The 13,071-nt window shown below is 33.5% G+C and overlaps 1 protein-coding gene and 1 long non-coding RNA gene across 5 annotated transcripts in view; one reads left to right on the top strand and one right to left on the bottom strand.

Annotated features, from left to right (window-relative positions):
• Positions 1–13,071, top strand: part of LOC113613480 (uncharacterized) — a 68,348-nt gene that overhangs the window by 47,672 nt on the left and 7,605 nt on the right. The gene's annotated exons all lie outside the window — the stretch shown is intronic.
• The window catches only part of GKAP1 (G kinase anchoring protein 1), an 81,427-nt gene continuing 69,613 nt past the window's right edge, over positions 1,258–13,071 (bottom strand). For 2 of the 4 annotated variants that reach the window (XM_027094209.1, XM_027094207.1), the window contains exons 8-12: positions 11,835–11,936; positions 8,249–8,312; positions 4,891–4,961; positions 4,306–4,383; positions 1,262–1,584 (exon numbers count right to left, since the gene is read on the bottom strand). In XM_027094209.1, coding sequence (XP_026950010.1) covers positions 1,537–1,584; positions 4,306–4,383; positions 4,891–4,961; positions 8,249–8,312; positions 11,835–11,936 — 363 coding nt within the window. In that variant the 3' untranslated portion in view covers positions 1,262–1,536. Of the gene's footprint in view, positions 1,585–4,305; positions 4,384–4,890; positions 4,962–8,248; positions 8,313–11,834; positions 11,937–13,071 lie in introns of all 4 variants that reach the window. The other 2 variants (XM_027094206.1, XM_027094208.1) reach the window with 2 other exon arrangements.

Below are 13,071 nucleotides of genomic sequence, written 5' to 3'. Positions count from 1 at the left end.
GACTCACTGAACGTGTCAAAAGTGGTTTGCAAAGTTTCGTGCCTGAGATTTCTTGCTCGACAATGCTCCATGGTTGGGTAGACCAGTTGAAGTTGATAGTGCTCAAATCGAGACATTAACTGAGAACAAGCAACTTTATGCCACGCAGGAGATAGCCGACATACTCAAAAATATCCAAATCAAGCACTGAAAATCATTTGCACCAGCTTGGTTATGTTAATCACTTAGATGTTTGGGTTCTACCTAAGTTTAGCGAAAAAAACCTTCCTGACCTTATTTCCGCATGCGATTCTCTACTTAAACGTAATGAAAACGTTCTGTTTTTAAAACAAATTGTGATGAGTGATGAAAAGTGGATACTGTACAATAATGTGGCATAGAAGACATCATGGGGCAAGTGAAATGAACCACTACCAACCACACCAAAGGCCTGTCTTCAATCCAAAGAAGGTGATGTGTATACGGTGGGATTGGAAGGGAGTACTCTATTATAAGCTCCTTCCAGAAAACCCAACGATTAATTCCAACAAGTACTGTTCCCAATTAGACCAACTGAAAGCAGCACTCGACAAAAAGCATCCAGAATTAGTCAACAGAAAATGCATAATCTTCCATCAGGATAACGCAAGACTGCATGTTTCTTTGATGACCAGGCAAAAACTGTTACAGCTCAGCTGGGAAGTTCTGATTCATCCGCTGTATTCACCAGACATTGCACCTTTGGATTTCCATTTATTTAGGTCTTTACAAAATTCTTAATGGAAAAAATTTCAATTCCCTGGAAGACTGTAAAAGGCACCTGGAACAGTTCTTTGCTCAAAAAGATAAAAAAGTTTTGGGAAGATGGAATTATGAAGTTGCCTGAAAAATGGCAGAAGGTAGTGGAACAAAAGGGTGAATACGTTGTTCAATAAAGTTCTTGGTGAAAATGAAAAATGTGTCTTTTATTTTTACTTAAAAACCGAAGGCACTTTTTGGCCAACCCAATATCTCATGCAAGTTTTCTCAATTTCCAAACAATGTGATATCACACTCTAATATGTATGGTAATTTTTTGTTGCTGCTGCCATTACCCACCCCCACCTTCTATTTCCTCTGAGCATAAGCCATTTGAGGATATCTTGTATGTTCTGTAGGGTTTAGCATGCACAAAGTGCTGCGTAAGTATTCACTGAGCTTAAATCCAATTAAATTGATTGTGCTATAAGCAAAAACAATACTTTCACACTGTTTCTGAAATTTTAAAAAAATCAAACATTAATGGAAGAGTAAATTAATTTTATTGACTGATGAAAAACTAAAGTGATAAGAAGTACGAATAGTAAACAATAATCATTGAGTTGTGCTGGAATTCTATTTTTCTTCTTTTCACTTTAAGCCAAAAGGACATAAAATTATAAACCATTAGTGAGCTAATCATTTTAAGTTTCTTCAACAAAAACTGCATAGTTCAGCAGTTGCACAGCATTAAATATATACATTTTTGCAAAACCCTGAAAGTTTTAATTTTTGTGTTGACCTCAAAGGCTAATGGAATCACCTACACTGGTCGGATTCAGAGTTTCTTTTCCCTTTTCTGCCACCCTGTAAAGAAAAATAGGGTAAATTATTGAGGAAATAACATTTTGGGGGCATTTTCTTTTCAAGAATAAATGAGATCAAAGGCATATTTGACTATGAAAAGGAAGGAACTTCTTTTCTGAGTTTGTTGCAAATTTGAATGAACATACCACTAAATTATTTTTACGTATTTTAAATAGCAATAACCTTTGTTATTTTTACAAACGGTTAAAGTAGGTTGTAGAAAACAGTTATCTATTTGAACTGGTCCGGACTTAGTCTGATCACCAGTATCTTATTTTTCAGAGCTCATTTGCACTGTCCCAGATTTTTTTTTTAAATAAAAATTTTGGTCAGGACTTCCCTGGTGGCACAGTGGTTAAGAATCCGCCTGCCAATGCAGGGTTCGATACCTGGTCTGGGAAGATCCCACGTGCCGCAGAGCAACTAAGCCCGTGAGCCACAACTTCTGAGCCCATGCTCTAGAGCCTGCGAGCCACACCACTGAGCCCACACGCCACAACTACTGAAGCCTACGTGCCCTAGAGCCTGCGCGCCGCAACTACTGAGCCCACACACCGCAACTACTGAGCCCACACGCCACATCTACTGAAGCCCACGTGCTCAAGGGCCTGTATGCCACAACTACTGAGCCTTCGTGCTGCAACTACTGAAGCCTGCACGACTAGAACCCATGCTGCACAACAAGAGAAGCCACTGCAATGAGAAGTCTGTGCACCACAACAAAGAGTAGCCCCTGCTCGCTGCAACTAGAGAAAGCCCGTGCGCAGCAACGAAGACCCAATGCAGCCAAAAAAAATTGATCAAAATAGACAATTTGCTCCATATGATCAGCAAATTTGGTGATTCACTTCATTACCCTTTTGGGTAATTCAATTTCTAATTCAAGTTCTGTATAGTTTTGTTCATATAAGACAGCATTAGAAATCTGATTTTGTTCATCAGTGGGTTTATTTGCTCAGTGACATATATAAATCTGTATTTAATTTCCTCCAAATGAAATGCCATCAGTGGTATTTGACTTGAGCCAAAGAAAGAGAAAGGTGGCTTAAAAGACAGGAAGTATTTTTCATTAATTACTTTTAACAACATTTTCTGCCTTACTCTGATTCAAAAAGCAAATAATCATTTTAAAAATATGGAAAGCACAAAGGTACAAAAAAATTTAATCATCCATAACTATTCTACCCTCCATTTTAACCATAAATAATGGTTTGATGCATTTATAATAATTTTATAATTTTTCTACATTTTTGTAAACTATGGCAATGATACTCAAACTTGGTTAATTACTAGAATCACCTAAGTAGTAATTTTTTCTGATCTCTAGACTTTGTCCCAGCCTATTTACTTATGATAATTAGTAGTGGGCTGAACAATCAAAAAGTTCCCAAGAAATTCTGATGATCAGCCAAGTTTGGGAACTACTTGTCTGTGAAAGCACATTTTTTAGAGTGGTGGTTATATCAAGGGCACATGGAACCCAGACCCATTTAATAATGTTGGCAGCTTCTCTTTGTTTCACCCTTTTTCTGCCCATAACCTCCCTCCTGGTGTTCAAAAACATGTCTACAACAAACCTTCTTTAAAAAAAAAAAAAAAATCAAGTATGAGAATGCTGTTATTCAGTCCTGACCAAATAAAAGTTTTGCAAAGATTCATTCAGAGAAAAAAAAGTACGAAGAGGTTATATGAAACTTGAGATGTATAATGACAGGTGTTAAAAATAAGATTTCCTGATAGCAGGGAAATAAAAAATAAATTTACTAAAAAACTTTCTACAAGGTAGATACCCACTATACAGAGGTACCAATGTTATATAGCTTAAAACTCTTACCTTTCTTCTAAACAAGAGTTTTTTAAAAATAATAATAATTCAAAGATCCTTTTCAAAGCTTCCCAGGCAAAGGGAATCTTCCTTCCTGGATTGATGACATGTCAAAGCTGGAGCTAAACAACTTTTATGTTCTCTAGGCCACCAGTGGTGGCTTTCGAACTTTTTTGACTATGACCCCCACATCAATTAACTCATTTTATATCATGACATAGACACACATACATATGTATATACAAATATATGTGTTTGTGTGTATTCACAAATATACATATACACATATATTGAAACAAAGCCCTGATATTGTTTACTGCTTCACCCTGAAAAAAATGCTGAATGCCATCTTGTAAATGCAGACGAAATGACAGAATTAGAAAAATCACTATTTTGCAACTACCAAAATAATAACTGATAAAAATATCATTAATCTGGATGCTAAAATCATTGGGTAAAAAGAAAAGGATATTCATACAATCTCAAACTATAACTTCACATATTATTTATTAATTACAAAGGGGAAAAGATATCTTTACAATGAAGATATCTAGGAGAGATTGCTGTACCCAAGTGATAAAACTTATTATATAATGGGATAAATGTCATTATGTACCTTCCCTCGATAAGGTTCACTGGCACATATCCCACATCATCTATGTAGTACCAAAGGTCTTTTTGAGTTACTTTAGTTATTGCTGTATATACTAATGTCTAGAATAAACTTAACATTTTCTATGATGTAAATTATATAACCAATAATAACAAAATCATCAATATGTTTGGTGAATAAATTTTGGCCTAAGAATAAAATAGTACCTTTATTCTCACATGTATATACCTATTCCAAATGTATTATCTGTGATGAAAACACTTTCATAATTATAAAAGCATACCTGATATTTGGCTAATTCTGCTTGTAATACTTTCACTTTAGATCTTTCTTGTTCTAACGCAGCATGAAGTGAAGTTACCTATAACCAAATATTCAATAAAAAAAGACTTTTTTGGGTCTTTTTTGGTAAATACTCTTAATTGTTATTCACAATGATGATTTTTGACTATGAGATTAATGAGCATTAGAAGAGAACCTCTCTCCTCACAAACAATTTCAATTAGGCATTTTATTCAGCTGTATATTAAAGATACATAGGGCAAGCTCACTGTTCTAAGACAAGACCAAAGAATAAGGATGGGAAGGGGAGAAAATCAAGTCCATGAACAGGATAAGTTCTGTCTGTCCTTTCTATCTCTATATTCAGCCCACATCAACTAAAATACAACCTTATCTTCCCCTATTCTTTAGGACATACATACCTCCCTCAGTTCAGTAAACAGAATTTTCAATCATTTGCTATTACATAATAATAATGAAGTATGGTTTGCAGTATTGATGGGCTGTGTTTTTGTTTAGTCAAGTTTCATAATTCAGGACTAAAGAACAGCTTACTATAACCAGTCCTATATATAGTTTTTCTTACCTGTATCGTTAGCTCATTCTTGATACTTTGTGATTCATCAACTTGCAGAAGTATTTCTGCTTTATCTTTCACTGACAAAAAAGGAAAAACAGCAGTATAATCTTTTCAATCACTCAGATACTTTAACAATACTTTTACTGAACCAAGACAGCAATACAGTCAGGCAAAGATTAATTGTCCTCATACTTAATGTATTCCTTGACCCTATATATACCTCTTAATTTTCACTGGTAAATTCTGATCATTATTATCACCACAGCAGCTTTTATGGGAAATTCTACATTTCTGTGGTGTTAAAATATTAATTGTACAGACATGACAAAAGATTAATTTTTTCCATTTATACTAAAAAGGACAAGGACAGAGAAAATAAAATATTTCACATAGGGAAAAAAACTTTAAAATGCCTCAACTAATCTTAAAGCAAGATTTTAAAAACAATGTAGAGTGTTTTTGTTTGTTTTGTTTTGTTAAATTGTCAAGGTGTGCATATCATAAGGTCCACAAGAATTATTTTTATATGACTTTTCATACAATTAAAGCACTATCAAATAAGTGTTAGCTCATATGAGCACAGTTAATCATATAACATCTGTGGTCTCAGAACTGTTCATTCATCTAGAGGTTTTTCCCTCTTCGGGGAAGCAAGAGATCTGTTCTTTGGCCTCTGTGTTCCCTAAGCTTTAAAAATTTCCACATGGCTGACAATTTACTTAACCTATGGTAAAGGATAATATATGAAAAACTAATTCTTCAACTTTGAAAAGCTAGGAGAGACTGAAGAGGTAAAACTAATAAAATGAGTAAAGGAGGAAATGTCCAAATATATAAGAGTACTGATATCACCAGAGCTCCACCAATATAACTCTGTCATTCAAACTTATTTTTCACAGTTTAATATGATATGCACTAAGGTGAGATGCTGTGTCAAGAAACAAATCACAGTCCCTTAAGAATCAACTTGGGAACTTTTACAAATTATACTTTCTACTCCTCCATCCTCAGAATTAAACACACTCACTGAGAAGTAGTGATTTTTAACAATTATGTAATATTTTAACTACAGTCAATTTTCCTATAATGCTGTTTTGTGTTTCAAAGAGATTGATACATCAGGGAACAACATGAACATAACATGAATTGTGTACTTAATGCTTAAGCACAATTTCATGAACAAAGAAAACTGCACCCACTCACACACCTCAAATATCTACCAGCTATTTCAGCGCACTGTGTCAAGAACCACACCAAGTTTCCATCCTTCCATCACTTAACAGTTAACACACACAAGCTGCAACCCTTCTGAAACCTACTTCTACAGCAAACTTTAGGTTGTCTTCAAAGTGAAGTGCCATATTTATTATAGTATTTATGTATTCAACCATTTTAACATGTATAAAACTGTTACTGTTATAGGTTCCCTTTTTTTTTTAAATGTGTCACTGATGAAATTTTTGAGTATTGTATGCTCCTAACTCCATTTTCCCCATAAACTTTGTGGTTTTAACTGTATGATTTTATAGAGATTAGTGATTTTTAGGAACACATGTTGTACTGTAACATAACTGACTGCATTTATATTATAAATGCTAGAGTTTGTAAACTCTAACGTACTGTATTTTTCACGTCATGGTCCTGTATAAAATTGTTCTACTTGGACTACTTATAGCACTGAGTATGGACACTGATATTATTTACTGGTAGCCATTTTTAATCTATTTTTAAAACTTTATTTATTTTATTTATTTATTTTTGGCTGTGTTGGGTCTTCGTTGCTGTGTGCAGGCTTTCTCTAGTTGCTGCAAGCGGGGGCTACTCTTCGTTGCCATGCGCAGGCTTCTCACTGCAGTGGCTTCTCCACTGCAGAGCATGGGCTCTAGGCACACAGGCTTCAGTAGTTGTGGCACCCGGGCTCAGCAGTTGTGGCTCGTGGGCTCTAGACCACAGGCTCAGTAATTGTGGCGCATGGGCTTGGTTGCTCTGCGGCATGTGGGATTTTCCTGGACCAGGGATCGAAACTGTGTCCCCTGCATTGGCAGGAGGATTCTTATCCACTGTGCCACCAGGTAAGCCCCCTTTAATCTATTTTTGAGAGTAAGTTTTTATCAGTTAATTTTCTCATTTTTCACAAACGTTTCCTTAAGGAATATTACTTTATTTTTAGGTATTTAAAAATCATACATCCAATGTTCAATGATACCCTTACTTTCTTCAATTAGAAATACATCTTGTAAACAATTATTTTCATAATTTTATTCATTAAATGATCCACATGGAGCTCAGTGACAAGCATATCTAAATTAATCTCAGGACACTGATATCTAATTGTTCAAATAATGCCTTTTCCCATTATTATTTAACTTCTATTTTATCATAGTTAAGCTTGTAACAGTTAAGTTATATTATAAAAGTCATAAAGTTATAAAAAGTATTTGACTCTACTTCAAGACTATATATTCTGTTCAGCTGGACATGATTTCTGGTTTTTGATAACTGTTATTTAATAGTTTAAATATTTGGTTGGACAATTCCACTCCCAGTATCTTCATATTTGAAACAATTTAGGGTATCTTGTTTACTTATCCTTTAAGGTGAGCTTCATAATTTCTCAAGTGCTATACAGTACTCACAGGAGCTATATGTGGGATTTCATTAACATTTGTTAACAAGGGAAATTGTTTATTACACTTAATTTTGTCTGTTCAGAAGACTTTCTCATTTATTCATGTCTTTCTTTATGTCTCTTTTATGGTTCATTTTCTTTTGCAAATTTAATACACGCTTCCCTTTCTGTTATTAATGGAAAATTTTCAGAGAGCTTTCAAGGTTAGCATCACTAGGTATTCATATTCAGGAATGCAATTGATTTGGGGGGTTTCATATAACATCAACTTTACTAATGTTATTATCTCTAATCTTTTTTGATTGATTTCCTTGGCTTCCTGCTGGTAATCTACTGCCAAAAGTTTAGAGTGGCAGCAAAAGTATGAAGAGTCGGGGCTGGTGGCGGGGGGCGGGGGGGGGTACAAGGAAAACCTAAAATCATGACAGGCCTTCTCCTCTAATAATTAATAAACAGAATCTTAAGCAAATGTTTTCTTGTTTTGCCTCTAAATGTACTCCAATAATTCATAAGAATTGAAATTTCAAGAGTTTCTTAGCTGAATAGTTGTAAACTTGTGTAATACTAAGGTGCTGCAAAGGAGACTTGTAATAATAAAATTATCAACAATATCCAGTTTGTATCCTTTGGGAAACCTTTTTATTTTGTTGAATTAATAAATCATATATCTTGAAAAGTTATCTTCAAATATTTTTAAGATTAACTTTTAATTCTAAAAACACAGAAATCACTTACTTTCACCTTCCTGAAGCATTTTCAATAACTGTGCATTTCTTGCCTTTACTTCTTTATACTTTGCCTAATAATCAAGGAAAAAAGATTTAATTTTTAAAAAGTAAATGATATAATTAACGATTTACTACCAATTTATGGAGCTATGAATCTAGGCTTGCTCAAAGACATAAATTACTTCTGAAAGAAAAAAGATGGAGGAAAATGTATTCACAACTATCTACTACTTAATTAAATCCCTCGTATAATAATACAAATCAATATTATAGGTGACTGTATTTAAAAAGAGTAGAGTAAAAGTGGAGAAAACTCAGAATAAAACTAAATTTTCCTGAAGAGTCTTTCTCTTTTCTTCCTCAAATAAAATCCTTATACAATTCAAAATAATTATATGAAAACAAAAAGAAAAATGATTCATAGTTCTATACCAGTACTATACTAGAACTCTCTGTATCTGTTCTTTATCGGCCACTGTCCAACATGTGGCTGCTAACTACTGGAAACGTGGCCAGTGTTACTGAGAAAATGACTTTCAACTGTATTTAGTTTTATTTAATTACAATTTTTATTTTATTTAATTTTTATATATAAAAATTTTAAATTTTACTTTTATGTATTTAAAACCCATGTAGTGTATTAATTTTACACCACGTGTAGTAGTTACTGTACAGCACAGTTTTATATTTGCTCAGTTAAGGCTTTACTAATCTTTTGTTATTTCATTAAATATTTTTAAAGTAATTTTTGAATTACTTACATTTTGGCTGAAATGAATTAGTAATTTACTGAAATATCTTTCAATTATTTTTCAACTTAAAAAAAATGGCTTAGCTTCTTTTCAAACTACATGAATGACACAATTATACATTATAAACAATTTTGGAATTGTGTTCCCACATTAACATCCATATTCCAGGGAACTTTTCCCCTACACTACTCTTATTCAACGTGTCTTATAGCACACACTGAAGTATTTATAAATATTTAATACATTAGAGAAAACAATATATTTAGTAACTATAGAAATACAAGAGGTCAGGGAAAGAAAACAGATCAATATAAGAAATTTGTCATTTCTTCTCTCAACATGTACACAGATATGTACACAAGTTACCAGATTCAAAAATCTTTCTTGTAAAACAAAGTTGATGTATTTTAAATTAAGTCCAGTAGATGACTTTTACTAAATACTCTGTCCAGTAAATTGCTGAGGATAAATCAATAATGTTACTGAGTAATACTGCAGACAATACATTGAATGGAAGAAGTAAACATAAAAGGGAGTAGGACTTTTGAGAAGCTAAGTAATGAAAGAGGGAGATAAGTCAGATGGAAACATAAAAATATGAAGGGGAAAAACAAATACAGTCAATTACAACTATACTCACTATGAATATAGAAATATATCTACTGGGAATATAAAACTGTATCCACTATGAAATTCTCACTCTCAGGGTTTCAATCAATGTTAATATCTCATCAAACTCTAGCTCAAGCCTTTTCTCCAAGGTTCAGATCAGTGTATATGGAAGCATGTCTTTAGTTAGTCTTCAAGACCTAAAGCCAGCTCATAAAGCAAAAATTGCAAATGAACAAAATTACCCCTGAATATTCTTTATACTGCGATAAAAATAACATATATAGTTTTGCATTTACAATCCTGAAGAGTAAATGTATCTATGAAAACATAAGAGTATAAAATCCTAGTACTGTGCAATTTATAATAAAGAACATATGAAATATACAGTGCCCTCATTAGTATTTTTAACTTCATGAAAAAGAGAACACAAAGTTAAACGCACGTATGGTGTGACTCCAATGTGTCCAACACAGATGTTCAACATCCTGAACATCTATGCCTGCATCCACAGCCATTTCAAACTCAACATGTCCAAAACGAGATCTATTAGTTCCGTTTCCCCAAACCAGTTCAAAATGTGTTCTTCCTCTTACACTCAGTACCTGTTAATTTTGTTACCAGACAGTCTTCACTCCAGGCCTCAGCTATATGCATTATCTTCCACAAAAAAATTCTCATGTCACTTCCCTTCTAAAGCCTTCACTGCCCTCTCCGTGTCTAAAATGCAAATGCCTTCAAATACTGACCTCAACTAACACCCCCAATCTCACCTTCTACAACTTCGCATTTCTCTAAACATCAGTAACAATGCATTTCCTACCATTCTCATGCCTTGTATGCACTGTTCTATCTGGAAAAACTATCTTTTTTTTGGTGAAACCTTTACCAAGTTTCAATAGCAGCAACGGATTTATTCCTGTTTCTGGGCTTCTGGAGCACTCTGTCAGATCTCAATCACAAATTCTACATTGTACTGCAATTATTTACATGATTACCTTCTCCATTAGACTATGAGCTTCTTACTAACTCATATTTGTATTCACTGTGCCTTACACATGGTAAATGCTCAAAAAAAGCAAAAGAAAATATAAATGACAAAGAAAAAACTAAGGCAGAAGTGGGTGCAGTTCAAAAAGGTTTTAACAGGGATAATTCTTAAAGGCATGAGTAGACGAGGAAGGGAAATATAAGAACCAGCAGGGCTGGAACTTGACTCTTTTTCACTATTACATACACAGGGTCTAGAAAAGCACCTGGCCTATTACAGGCATTCAACAAATAATTGTTGAGTGAATAAATATTAGTTCAAAAAGAGAATGATACTTGAGATGAATAAGAGATTTTTTTAAAAGCCTAAGAAAAGAGGAGAGTAATAGGTTTGTGTTTAAAAAAAAATTGTATAAATGACAAGTGTTGGCAAGGATGTGAAGAAATTGGTACCCTTGTTCATTGCTGGTGGAAATGTAACATGGTACAGCTGCTATGGAAAACAGTTTGATGGTTCCTTAAAAAGTTAAACACAGAATTACCATATGATCCAGAAATTCCACTCTTAGGTATATACGAACAGAATTGAAAGCAGGGACTCAGATACTTGTACATCAATGTTCATAGCTGTATTATTCACAATAGCCAAAAGGTGGAAACAGTGCAAGTGTCCATCAACAGAGTAATAAACAAAAAATATGGTATATACATACAGTGGAGTATTATTCAGCCATAAAAAGGAATTAAGTTCTGATACGTGCTACAACATGGATATGCATGCTGAAAACATGCCAAGTGAAATAAGGTAGACACAAAAGGACAAATATCATGATTCCACTTATAGGAAGTACCTAGAATAGGCAAATTTACAGAGATTAGAGGTTATCAAGGATTACAGTAGAAGGGGAAATAGGGAGTTTAATGGGTACAGAGTTTCTGTTTGGGATGATGAAAAAGTTCTGGAAATAGTGGTGATGGTTACACAACACTGAGAAAGTACTTAATGCCACTGAATTGTACACTTAAAAACGGTTAAAATGGCAAATTTAATGTTATATGTATTTTACTATGATAAAAATATACTGTCATTCAGATTATATATAATTAATGCATTAAAAAAACCTAAATAGCAGAAATATTATTTCTATCAATCAAATATTAAACATATTTCAATATAATAAAAACAGAAAATGTACAAATTTATAGAATTAGTTTACTTTACAACAGTAAATATATACAAACCTCCCACTGAGTGATCACATTTTTCAGCTTCTGGATTTCAGCATCTTTTCTTTCAAGTTCCAACTTTAGTCTTTCAATTCTTCCATCTTTTAGAACTACTTCCTAAAGGGGGAAAACATTTTAGAACAAAGACAGTTCTGCCAATTCTGATTTACAATATCCTTTTTGAAAGGTTTAAGAGGAAAAAAAGTCCCAATTTTAATTCATTTTCTAAAGCAACCTAAACTGTTGAATACATTTCCACTTGTACTCAATTTTATAAATGTAATTATGTACAGTGCAAGCAAATAAGATATTTATGCCTAATCTCAAACTACAAACGTAACCTAAAACAATATCAGGAATTTGAAATGATATTTCCATCCTGGAATAAACATACTAAAGTGGTCTCTGACAAGTTGTTATTAGTCTATCTTAACAACCTAAAAGAATTGAAAACTTATGAGAAAAATACAAAATAAATAATACAAAAAAACAAAAATAGGGCTTCCCTGGTGGCACAGTGGTTGAGAGTCCACCTGCTGATGCAGGGGACACGGGTTCGTGCCTGGGTCCAGGAGGATCCCACATGCCGCGGAGCGGCTGGGCCTGTGAGCCATGGCCGCTGAGCCTGTGCGTCTGGAGCCTGTGCTCCGCAACGGGAGAGGCCAAAACAGTGAGAGGCCCGTGTACCGCAAAAAAAAAATAAAATAAAAAAATAAAAATAAAACAGAAATAGTTTTTCTCTATATTAGCAATTAACACATAGAAGATATAACTAGAAAAAACATTTTCTCCAGACAGCAATAAAAAATATCCCCAAGAATAAAATTCAGTAATTTTCAGGATCAATAAATGATAAAATATTGAAAAGGACAGAACAAAGCATGTTTTTAGATAGGAAAACTAAGTATTACTAAATATTAATTTGTACATTCAACAGAAATTTCAATAGAGTTTTGTTCTTTGGAACTTAGCGAGATAGTCAAAACTTCACCTGGGAGAATACAGGATAGAAACAAAAAGTTAATGCAGTAGAATTTGCCTACCAGATAATTATATATTATACAGCAAAAATAATTAAAACAGCATGTCATGGCACCTATGTTGACACAGCAATGTAACAGAAAAGAAAGTCCAGAAAGAGATTTAAGACACAAGAATTTATTATAATATAACTAACTATGGTATTTTAAAGAAGTGAGAAAAGGCTGAATTACAGAATAATGGTAGTATATGGGACAAATGGCTAACTGGA

Source organism: Aethalodelphis obliquidens, unplaced genomic scaffold, assembly GCF_003676395.1.
Source record: "Aethalodelphis obliquidens isolate GAN/ISIS:26980383/991018 unplaced genomic scaffold, ASM367639v1 scaffold88, whole genome shotgun sequence".
NCBI classification, from domain to species: domain Eukaryota; kingdom Metazoa; phylum Chordata; class Mammalia; order Artiodactyla; family Delphinidae; genus Aethalodelphis; species Aethalodelphis obliquidens.
This window is presented reverse-complemented; position numbering and strand designations above follow the sequence as displayed.